Here is a 12993-nt window from a genome sequence, read left to right as displayed (position 1 = left end):
GATCAACAGTTGCTCGCAGTACTTCCGGTGAAATCTGAGGAATGTGTTCCTGCCCACTAGCCTTAAAGACCGAAAATTTGCCTTGCAAAAGCATTCTTTTAGATATCATCAGAAAAAGACGTTACAAGGATTTAGATCAGGTGATCTAGCACGCCGGTTTCTGGAAAACCTCAAGTGAGCATTGCAATTAAGCAGAACTTACACTGCGTCAGCGACATGAGGTGTTTCCCCAGCTTGCATAAAAACAGTGCTTTCCGCACAACTGTGCTCTTCCAAAGCAAAAGTCACGTGTTGTACAGGGAGGTCTCTGTAACGTGCTGACGTCACGGTACACCTGACACGCACTATGGGTGCATCCTCTTCAAAGAGGAATGGACAGAGAATAAAGATGCTTGTGAATCCACGGCAAATATTCCCTTTTGGCGAGTGAAATAATTCTTCGTACACATAACGCTGTTTAACAGTACCCCACACCCGACAGTTCTGTGTATTCATTGCACAATGCAGAGCAAAATATGTCTCATCTCCCCAGACAGTATTGCCCGTTCACTTGTCACGACCTTCGATGAATGCCAGAAAACGATGAGCGTATTCAGAACATTGCTGCGGATTTCAAGGTGTTACTTACTGCACCACCTGGATCTGTTACGGGTACCACTGTAAAATAGACCGCAAACCTTTCGTACTGTTGACCATGGGATGGACGCCTCCCGTAACGCTGCACGAGCGCTTTCACTTCCAGGGACACTAGCTGCATTGTCAGTTACAGCAACTGTAATTTCGTCATTAAACTTACACCGGTATAGGACACCAGGTGGCAGAAAAAACTCACGCATGTTTTAGAATTTCATTATGATCTTCCCTAAACCATTTAATGACAACTGGCCTCTCCTCGGACGTTACAGTCAGCGGTACTCTCTCAGTGCAGCAATTGTAATCGATGCTATTTACTTGCAACAGTTCCACTAACAGAGCAAGTCTCTCATCTCGACAGTCACACTGCTAACGCTTCTCAAATGACAGCGTGTGTGTCATACCGTCATATAAACAGTGTACATAGCCATATTTGCATCTGGTAGGGAACACTTGAACTCTTCTTTCCATCGTAAGTCGGTAGCGCATTAAACCCATTATCATATGAACCAAGTTTCGCTCCCATATGATAATTACAGCCCATACCGGACCTCAGTGAGTAGCTGCACTTTAATAATAACCGCCCGATAGTAGTGTAAAAGTTATCATTTTCATGTTGCTGCTACCATTGTCAGCGGTAGCTGTGAGAAGCTCGTGTTACCCGCGCGGCGTGCTGCAGAATGGAACGACGGTGGGCCGGCCGGTGGGCGTCACCGGCCCCGGGATAAGATAGCCGGACGGACGGACAGCGGCGGACGCCAGCCCCATACAGTGGCTGCCGCATCATGGCCATGAACACTGCGTTGACGCTGCTCGTGCTGACGCTGTTGCTCGTGACCTTCTCAGGTAATTGCTAAATGCAAAGACCGTTGGAAAGGCACCTAACGCTTAGAAACGAACATGATAAGCAGTACGTTCTGGGCAACATCCACCTGGGAGGCTAATAGCAAGTTGTAACATCCATCTGACAGACGAATATCGCTTTTTTCACAAACACACACACACACACACACACACACACACACACACACACACATACATACAGGGTGGTCCATTGATCGTGACGGGGCCAAATATCTCACGAAATAGGCGTCACACGAAAAAACTACAAAGAACGAAACTTGTCCAGCTTGAAGGGGGAAATCAGATGGCGCTATGGTTGGCCCGCTAGATGCCGCTGCCATAGGTCAAACGGATATTAACTGCGTTTTTTAAAATAGTAACCCACATTTTTATTACATATTCGTGTAGTATGTAAAGAAATATGAACGTTTTAATTGGACCACATTTTTCGCTCTGTGATAGATGGCGCTGTAATAGTCACAAACAATTGGCTCACAATTTTAGACGAACAGTTGGAAACAGGTAGGTTTTTCAAATTGAAATACAGAACGTAGGTACGTTTGAACATTTTATTTCGACTTTTCTAATGTGATACATGTACCTTTGTGAACTTGTCATTTCTGACAACGCATGCTGTTACAGCGTGATCACCTGTAAACACCCCATTAATGCAATAAATGCTCAAAATGATGTCCGTCAACCTCAATGCATTTGGCAATACGTGTAACGACATTCCTCTCAACAGCGATTAGTTCGCCTTCCGTAATGTTCGCACATACATTGACAAGGCGCTGACGCATGTTGTCAGGCGTTATTGGTGGATCACGATAGCAAATATGCTTCAACTTTCCCCACAGAAAAAAATGGTTCAAATGGCTCTGAGCACTATGGGACTCAACTGCTGAGGTTATTAGTCCCCTAGAACTTAGAACTAGTTAAACCTAACTAACCTAAGGACATCACAAACATCCATGCCCGAGGCAGGATTCGAACCTGCGACCGTAGCGGTCTTGCGGTTCCAGACTGCAGCGCCTTTAACCGCACGGCCACTTCGGCCGGCTTCCCCACAGAAAGAAATCCGGGGACGTCAGATCCGGTGAACGTGCGGGCCATGGTATGGTGCTTCGACGACCAATCCACCTGTCATTAAATATACTATTCAAGACGGCTTCAACCACACGCTAGCTATGTGCCGGACATCCATCATGTTGGAAGTACATCGCCATTCTGTCATGCAGTGAAACATCTTGTAGTAACATCGGAAGAACATTACGTAGGAAATCAGCATACACTGCACCATTTAGATTGCCATCGATAAAATGGGGGCCAATTATCCTTCCTCCCATAATGCCGCACCATACATTAACCCTCCAAGGTCACTGATGTTTCACATGTCGCAGCCATCGTGGATTTGCTGTTGCCCAATAGTGCATATTTGGCCGGTTACGTTACCGCTTTTGGTGAATGACGCTTCGTCGCTACATAGAACGCGTGCAAAAAGACTGTCATCGTCCCGTAATTTCTCTTGTGCCCAGTGGCAGAACTGTACACGACGTTCAATGGCGTCGCCATGCAATTCCTGGTGCATAGAAATATGGTGCGGGTGCAATCGATGTAGATGTAGCATTCTCACCACCTATGTTTTTGAGATTCCCGGTTCTCGCGCAGTTTGTCTGCTACTAACGTGTCGATTAGCCGCGACAGCCGCTAAAACGCCTACTTGGATATCATCCTTTGTTGCAGGTCATGGTTGACGTTTCACATGTGGCTGAACACTTCTTGTTTCCTTAAATGACGTAATTATCCGGCCAACGCTCCGTACACTTGGATGATGTCGTCCAGGATACCGAGCAGCATACATAGCACACGCCCGTTGAGCATTTTGATCACAATAGCAATACATCAACACGATATCGAACTCTTCTGCAATTGGGAAATGGTCCACTTTAACACGGGTAATGTATCACGAAGGAAATACCGTCCGCACTGGCGGAATGTTACGTGATACCACGTACTTATTCGCCTTGTGACTATTACAGCGCCATGTATAACAAAACGAAAAACTGGTCTAACTAAAGCATTCATATTTCTTTACGTACTACACGAACACGTAATAAAAAACAGGGGTTCCTATCTAAAAAAAAGCAGTTCATATCCATTTGACCTATGGCAGCGCCATCTAGCGGGCCAACCATAGCGCCATCTGGTTTCCCTCTTCAAGCTAGACGAATTTCGTTCTTTGTAGTTTTTTAGTTTGATGCTTATTTCGTGACGTATTTGGCTCGGTCACTGTCAATGGACCACCCTGTATATATATATATATATATATATATATATATATATATATATATATATATATATATATATATGCATATTCGAATTGAAACAGATGTAAACAGCCAGAATACGGCTCTGCCGTCGGCAACGCCTGTATAACCCAACATGTGTCTGACGCAGTTGTCAGATGGGTTACTACTGCTACAATGGCAGATTATCGAGATTTAAGTGAGTTTTAACGTGGTGTTGCAGTCTGGCGCACAAGCGATGGCACACAGCTTCTCCGAGGTAGCGATGAACTGGAGATTTACCCGTACGACCTTTTCACGAGTGTATCGTAAAAATCAAGAATCAGGTAAAACATCAAATCTGAGACATTGCTGCGGCCGGGGAAAGATACTGCAAGAACGGGACCAACGACGACTGAAGAGAATCGTTCAACTTGACAAAGGTGCACCCATTTCGCAAATTGCTGCAGATTTCAATGCTAGGCCATGAACAAGTGTCAGTGTGCGAACAATCATAGATATGGGCTTTCGCTACCAAAGGCCCACTCATATACCCTTGATGACTGCTCGATACAAAGTTTTACGTCTTGCCCATGCCCGTCAATACCGACATTGGTCTGTTGATGACTGGAAACATGTTTCCTGGTGGGACGAGTCTAGTTTTAAATCGTCCGAGTGGATGGACGTGTACGGATATGGAGACAACCTCACGAAACCATGAACCCTGCATGTTAGCAGGGGACTGTTCTAGCTGGTGGAGGCTCTGTAATGGTGTCGGGTGTGTGTTTTTGGAGTGATACGGGTCCTCTTATACTTTCAGATGCGACTCAGACAGGTGACACGTACAAAAGCATCCTGTCTGATCACCTGCATACATTTATGTCCATTGTGTATTCCGACTGACGTGGACAGTTCCAGTAGAACAATGAGACCCTCCACACGTCCAGAATTGCTACAGAGTGGCCCCAGGGATACTCTTGTGAGTTTAAACACTTCCGCAGGTCACCAAACTCCCAGACATGAACATTATTCAGCATATCTGGGATGCCTTGCAACGTGCTGTTCAGAAGCCCTGCAGGATTCATGGCGTCTCTTCCCTCCAGCACTACTTCAGACATTAGTCGAGTTCATGCCACGTCGTGTTGCGGCACTTCCTCGTGATCACGGGTGCCCTAACGATATTAGGCACGTGTAATAATTTCTTTGGCTCTTCAATATATATATATAAAGTATTTCGAACGAGTAAAACGGTAGTTGATAAAGAAAGAGAACCGCACCACAAAGAACTGAAATCGCCCTTGAAAATGTGTTCTTCAGTAGATTTGATTTTCTGAACAAAGTTACTTATCCCAGATCCCTCGCTAAAACGTAATTTAAGCTGTAGTATACTCAGGTAACTAAAAATATCATGTAAAAGAACTTAAAAGAAAAGTTGGATTATACGCCTTTGAGGCACATCAGTGCGAGTTTAGTAACACCAGTCCGCCCCGGTAGCTGAGTGGTCAGCGCGACAGATTGTCGCTCCTAAGGGCCCGGGTTCGATTCCCGACTGGGTCGGAGATTTTCTCCGCTCAGGTACTGGGTGTTGTCCTAATCATCATCATTTCATTCCCAAGTCGCCGAAGTGGCGTCAAATCGAAAGACTTGCACCCGGTGAACGGTCTACCCGACGGGAGGCCCTGGTCACACGTAAGGCGGGAGAATATTTGGTCTCGCGTGGAACATCCAGTGTGGATCACGAATGGAAGCAAGTTCTGTTTGTATAAATCGGCAGGACAAGGCACGTGACCTTCACTGCGCTACGACTAAATACTACATAGGACTCACCTAGCAGCCTAGAACACCAGGCTGACTATCAGGGCTTGTAGCGGATCAGACGTGAACTATACCCGCCTGTCAAACGGTTGCTCCGTACAAAATACGAGTATTAAGGAGAGTAACGTTTGGCAAAATAATGACGATCATACGTTTTATTAAACACTCTCTCGCCATAACAATAATAATTATACTGAAGTATTCTCTGGAAGTATACCATGTTAATTAGCGCTTCTTGCTTGTCATCTAGAGGTAGCGGTGTCAAGATAGATTTATTAGCGTTTAACGTGAGGAGGTTTCTACAGACCGAGAACTAAATATGATGGAAATGGAAATGGAAATGCGTTTGGCGTCATTGGCCGGGAGGCCCCTCGCGGGGCAGGTCCGGCCGCCATAGCGCAGGTCTTATTACATTCGGCGCCACATTGGGCGACCTGCACGCCGGATGGGGATGAAATGATGATGAACACGACACAACACCCAGTCCCTGAGCGGAGAAAATCTCCGACCCAGCCGGGAATCGAACCCGGGCCCAGAGGACGGCAATCCGTCACGCTGACCACTCAGCTACTGGGGCGGACACTAAATATGATAGAACAGAGGTGTGGAGCCCTGGGATATCTACATCAGGATGACAGATCAGAAATACGAGCCTCTCTCCCCCAAATCCAATGTTCCAGCCACTTCGCCATCTCACAGAAATCGATTAGGTGTTCAGAGTGTAATTTAAAATATGGAATGAAATACAATGCTTTCGGCCTTCTAGCGCAAGTATAGGGTCCAGACGAGTGAAACTTATCCGTTCCGTACGTGAATTACAATGTTGGCAAGAAACTGTAGTACCACAGTTTACACGTTCTGGTATTTTCACGGCGCGAGATGGGTCACTGGGGCGCCAATTGGATTATCATTATACAAGGTGTTCGGATATTCCGTTAGAAACTTCTAAGACTTATAGAGAAGGTGAGTAAATAACATTAACAATAGGAAGACATATTCTGAAATGTACCGTTTCCTTTCATGACGATTTCACTTTAGATGTGTAATGCGTCCACGTCTACTGAAAGAATCAGAAAAGTCTCAGAGTTGCCTGTCCTTGAACTTTAATTTACGAGACCCTTTTAGAGACACAGCCACTGATATGAGTTCTCGGCGTTGTACTAGAAACTGAAGAGACGCCAGATGGGTTGGAGAGTGTGTACCAGAACATGCTTCGTAGGTACAATGTCTGTAACAAAGTTGGTGGTCACACTTATAGCAGCTGCTGTAATGCACGCGTACCTATCTGTATGTACAGTACGCTTGGTTCTCTTATGTTTTGGAATAATGTAAACACGTAATGTTAAAGTGTTAATACAAACAAGTGTGCTTAATTTTTATTTTGGTTGGAGCTGCAGTCATGGAAAACTCTTGGACTAAGCCGCCGCCATTTGACTGTAATAATTTTTATTTTATTGTTATACTATGGAGATTTAGGGTTCAGGCAATTTTTGTGTTTGTAAATGGTTTAAGACCGAAATCTGGATCGTATGAGAACAAAATAAAAATTATTATAGTCAAATGATGGCATCATTATTCCAAAAACTGTGCTTATGTGATAAATGGATGTTTCATCGTGCGTCCTTTCGAATTGCAACGTAAAAACTCTATTGGGTCACGCGTAATTCATTTTTTCAATCATAGGTGGTGAAATGAACATCTAAAATCAAATCGTCGTAGAACGGAAACGTTACGTTCCCAGACTTGTGTTCCTATTCAAAATGTTGTGTACTCTACTCTACAAGTGCTATCACACTTCAACTGCTACAAGTTTGTAACGGGAATTTCCGAACTCCTTTTTGTTGAGTTCAAGCTTTTCGACTGGTTTCGTAAGTCATACACCTTTCCCTGCCATGGACAAATGTTTTCATGCAGTTACTATACCTATGGTTCTATGTATTTTATTTTGCCTGTTCAGTCTTTATACACAATTATTTCCGTCTATTGCTCATTATAGCCAAAATTAATTATTCCTTGGTTCCAGTAGGTCAATGTTGCCAATCTGTCGGCTCCTCTGTTATGAATTTTCCATAGAGATATTTCTCGTCTATTAACGTTAGTGCATCGTCTTTCCGTACATCTCCTGTCCATTTGCTTTCTAATATTATTTGACACCGCCATATTTCGCATGCTTCCATCTCCTTTTTCTCTGGATTTCTAACAGCTCTCGTTTCACTTTCCTAGAGTGCTGTGCTCCTGAACTGCACCTTGTGAAACTTCCCCTTACTTCTGATAACGTGGAACTTCGTGGTCTAGCGATGAGGTGTGGACCTGGAAACCGAGAGTTTACGGGATCGAATCAGGCTGCCTTTAATCTAGCCTTCACCTGTCAACTATGTGAAAATCCGCCAGAAACAATAAGTAGTTCGCATTCCACATCAAAATATGTGTCCTCACTTCCTCGGTTGAATAACATGGCTGCATTAGGGACACAAAAGTCGCTGAAGTGGCATTCACTAGAAGCACTTTCACTCGCACACTGCGCCATACGCTAAGAATAAATAAATGAAACATACTATAGCGGGGTTTTATACGAAAGGACCTTTTCTGACTCAAGAAAACTCTCTCCTCCTGCTCGAGTATACTTCTGATACCTATTTATTTTTTGACCGCTATGTGTAAACGTACATCTGAGATGAGAAGGAACGTCAGATTTTTGCATTCACCAATGATGATCTGACTACTGATTTCGCCTCTTTTGCCTCAGGACTTTCGGAATTGCTGTTCAACAGCTCTTACTGTTCTTCATCATCTTTGTCTTAGCTGCGTTAATCCTTAAGCTGTCATCACCACCAGTGTCAGCCATTCGACATGGAAAAGCATCCATCATCTTGCTCCTGTAATATTTTACAAGATCACCTACTTTCCTTCCGCTAGTTCCTTCTCTCTGTTTTTCCCTGTTTTGTGGAATGCGGCAAAGAACTATATCATCCCCTGCCTGAATACGTGTCTCTCCTACTGCAGTTCGTTTTCATTATAGCCACAATCACGATTTCCCAACTAGTCTGTTGGCTGATCAATTTTCTTGCTTTAAGTTTCTTCCAGCAATATCCGAGATTTCGTATCTACATTATTCTTCGAAAAGTCCGCACTGTATTCAGCTTAATGTGTCTATCCTGTAAGTCAGGACTATAAATACGCACTAACTGTAAAAGTTTCATTTTAGATACACGGAGGTCCTAGTTTTGCAATCATTTTTCAAGTTACCAAAAGGGCACAGAGCTATTTGGGGTCTTCTACTTATTTCTTTTGCAATCCAGCCTGTCATTGTTTTCAGCTTCTACTAATACGAAACTAATTATGCGTTTCTACTATTTTCTTGCCGATCTGCTGTTTATGTACTGTTTATATAATAGTACATATTATATAATTTATATAATAGTACATATTATAATTAAACTGAATATTATATCTGCTTTTGAACTTACTCTGTTTACTTCCTTTACTCGTCGTCGAAGTTTAGCTGAACTAGAAACGAAACATAAAATGTGTTCACGAACAGGATAGTGTTTCAGGGATTTCACATTTATATGTATTTGTTCTTTGATTTTTGAGTTGAATGATATGAAAATCCTCCTCTAGGATCAGTAGGAATAGTTACCAGGAAACAGAATCTTCTTCCCTTACTCCTCTGTCAGCAACGAAATCTTCATTACACTGATGAAGTGTAATGCAATTTGTAGTATCGACGTATATATAATTCTGTATATTAACACGTTGAGTCAATGCCTTGTATTTAAAAGACCGTTTGTAACGATTTGATTGAAGACGAATCATAATATTTCTCAAATTCTATGAATTTCTGGCGAAATTGGTAATTCAATTAATATTCATTGCTCCAATGTATAATATCGTTCATAGCGAGATCTTTTTGTAATACTTTTCCTCTGGCTTTAAGTATTTCTCTTGAAATTATCTTTTGGGGGTCTCATTTCTTCGCAACGCAAATAGATACACGCCCTTCACCTGTCATTACTTCCGGAATGTCTTAACTGTCGTGGTCAACTATTAGTGTTTCTGATTCATCTCTTAATTGTACAAAAATTTTAAAATAAAATTAAAAATGGTGGGATAATTTACCATTTTTTTAATTACTCGGCTATCTGCTACCTTATGTGAAGAAATGTAGAGTATGCTCAACATAACTTTTATCTCCACACTTGTATAGTTTTCAGTTGATTCTCTTGACCGTATTTTGATTACATATTGTCAAATTCTCTCGAAGACATTAACTAACAAACTGGGATAATGCAACATATTGTAAGATGTTTTAGACGCTATTTCTGTGACATCCTGAATTTTCTTTAACAGCTGACATGTTCGATTTGAGATGCCTTAATATTTGCTTTCTTCGTTCTCATCCAGGATTTGCTGTTTGCGTGAATGTAAGTACACTTGTTAGATAATTGCCTTTTGGTTTGCCTCTCTAAACATCCATTGTTTTATCTATTTACATAATTCTGTCTAAATCTCTTATCATCAAGTGTGATTTCCCTGCATCCAGTTCAATGAGAATCACGAAAGCAGGAGAGTGTGAAATTTAACAATACTGTTTTGGGATTTTTAATTTCATTTCCACCCTCACGTATGAAGATCGATCTCCTACGGCGAAATAGTAATCCCATATTTAAACGTAGAGGCTCGGTGACAATATTTCCATGCTCTCTAGCTTTAAAATATGTGACTTTCAGGGAAAAATCGGATGTGTGGTCTCTGTAAGACTATCAAAACACGTGTTTAGAATTTAGCGTAATTTCCAATAAATGTTTCGTTGGCGTGCCGTAATATTGTACGAAACACAATGTTCTTCGCGCAACGTACATCTCCAACGTTTTCTCGAACTGTCCGAAACATCAAAACACTGCGTTCTGCAAGTGATATTCCCGGTAGGAGTAAGAAAGGTCTTTGTGCGTCAATGATTCGTACAAGCTTTTTTACCGAGACAATGAAGCAACATATTCGAGAAACTAATATAATTTTTAATATATACACTTTCTTTCTGCAAGACGACAAACACGCTTGAGCCCCATGTCGCCGTTCGCTTATTTTTGCATCTAGGAAAGTCGTGACGCGAGGAAAATGTATCGAAATACAGGAAACCTTCAGAAGGTTGACATCTCGTGCTGGGATTGGACTGGCAGTTTCCCTCTACATACAAAAATGTAACGTATTGAGCAATCTACCCATTACCTTTCTATTACAACCTAGACTACAACTCGCTAGAAATATTGAATACTGTAATCATTCGAAGAGAATTATTCACGAAAGACCTGAAGTGGAACAGCCATATATAAACTACCTGTAGCAAAAGCAGATGGCAGGATGCGATTAATTCGAAGTATCGTGAAAGAGAAGTAGTTCACCCTCGCGGAAAGTGTATTACAAGATTCAACTGCGAATGATCATTAAGGAATGTTCGTCAGATTGGAACTCTTGCCACGTACGATTAATAGAAGACAGAGTAGACTCAAATGAGAAAGATATATTCTCTCACTTTTTCTTAATAACTGCGAAACATTCCATGGAGATCCTAAACAGATTCCGCTGATAGAAGGTGGAAAAGAGGCGCTATGGGTCGCCGGGAGGTATACTGTTAAAATTCCGACAGAATGCATCTCAAAAAGAGGGAAGCAACGTGCTACCTTCTTCATAGCACAACTCGCGAATTGACGATAACAAGGAAACCGAAAAATTTCAAGTTCAGATTGAGGCTTACTGTGAATCGTTCATCACGTGCAGCATTTATACAGGGTGTTTCAAAAATGACCGGTATATTTGAAACGGCAATAAAAACTAAACGAGCAGCGATAGAAATACACCGTTTGTTGCAATATGCTTGGGACAACAGAACATTTTCAGGCAGACAAACTTTCGAAATTACAGTAGTTACAATTTGCAACAACAGATGGCGCTGCGGTCTGGGAAACTCTATAGTACGATATTTTCCACATATCCACCATGCGTAGCAATAATATGGCGTAGTCTCTGAATGAAATTACCCGAAACCTTTGACAACGTGTCTGGCGGAATGGCTTCACATGCAGATGAGATGTACCGCTTCAGCTGTTCAATTGTTTCTGGATTCTGGCGGTACACCTGATCTTTCAAGTGTCCCCACAGAAAGAAGTCACAGGGGTTCATGTCTGGCGAATAGGGAGGCCAATCCACGCCGCCTCCTGTATGTTTCGGATAGCCCAAAGCAATCACACGATCATCGAAATATTCATTCAGGAAATGCGATGTGGCCGGGCACCATCTTGCATAAACCACGAGGTGTTCGCAGTGTCGTCTAAGGCAGTTTGTACCGCCACAAATTCACGAAGAATGTCCAGATAGCGTGACGCAGTAATCGTTTCGGATCTGAAAAATGGGCCAATGATTCCTTTGGAAGAAATGGCGGCCCAGACCAGTACTTTTTGAGGATGCAGGGACGGCCGGCCGAAGTGGCCGTGCGGTTAAAGGCGCTGCAGTCTGGAACCGCAAGACCGCTACGGTCGCAGGTTCGAATCCTGCCTCGGGCATGGATGTTTGTGATGTCCTTAGGTTAGTTAGGTTTAACTAGTTCTAAGTTCTAGGGGACTAATGACCTCAGCAGTTGAGTCCCATAGTGCTCAGAGCCATTTGCAGGGACGATGGGACTGCAACATGGGGCTTTTCGGTTCCCCATATGCGCCAGTTCTGCCCACATGCATATCGCCGTCATGAATCCTGTGCACTATATCGTTAGCGAATGTCTCTAGTGCAGCAATGGTAGCGGCGCTGAGGGGTTACCGCGTTTGAATTTTGTATGGAAAGAGGTCTAAACTCTGGCGCATGAGACGATACGTGGACGTTGGCGTCATTTGGACCGCAGCTGCAACACGGCGAACGGAAACCCGAGGCCGCTGTCGCGGTCGCCCTACCTTTCCAGCATGTTCATCCGTCACGTTCCCAGTCCGTTGAAATTTTTCAAACAGATCCTTTATTGTATCGCTTTTCGGTCCTTTGGTTACATTAAACCTCCGTTGAAAACTTCGTCTTGTTGCAACAACACTGTGTTCTAGACGGTGGAATTCCAACACCAGAAAAATCCTCTGTTCTAAGGAATAAACCATGTTGTCTACAGCACACTTGCACGTTGTGAACAGCACACGCTTACAGCAGAAAGACGACGTACAGAATGGCGCACCCACAGACTGCGTTGTCTTCTATATCTTTCACATCACTTGCAGCGCCATCTGTTGTTGAAAATTGTAACTACTGTAATTTCGAAAGTTTGTCCGCCTGAAAATGTACTGTTGTCCCAAGCATATTGCAACAAACGGTGTATTTCTATCGCTGCTCGTTTAGTTTTTATTGCCGTTTCAAATATACCGGTCATTTTCGAAACACCCTGTAT

At 43.0% G+C, this 12993-nt stretch overlaps 1 protein-coding gene across 1 annotated transcript in view; it reads left to right on the top strand.

The window, feature by feature from the left end:
- Window positions 1-1404: 1404 nt before the first annotated feature.
- Window positions 1405-12993, top strand: part of LOC126259491 (neuronal acetylcholine receptor subunit alpha-3-like) — a 157341-nt gene continuing 145752 nt past the window's right edge. Inside the window, exon 1 of the mRNA XM_049956331.1 lies at window positions 1405-1479. Within this exon, the coding sequence (XP_049812288.1) occupies window positions 1419-1479 (61 nt within the window). The 5' untranslated portion in view covers window positions 1405-1418. The remainder of the gene's footprint in view (window positions 1480-12993) is intronic.

The sequence above is a fragment of the Schistocerca nitens genome, chromosome 5 (genome assembly GCF_023898315.1).
Source record: "Schistocerca nitens isolate TAMUIC-IGC-003100 chromosome 5, iqSchNite1.1, whole genome shotgun sequence".
Taxonomy (NCBI): domain Eukaryota; kingdom Metazoa; phylum Arthropoda; class Insecta; order Orthoptera; family Acrididae; genus Schistocerca; species Schistocerca nitens.
This window is presented reverse-complemented; position numbering and strand designations above follow the sequence as displayed.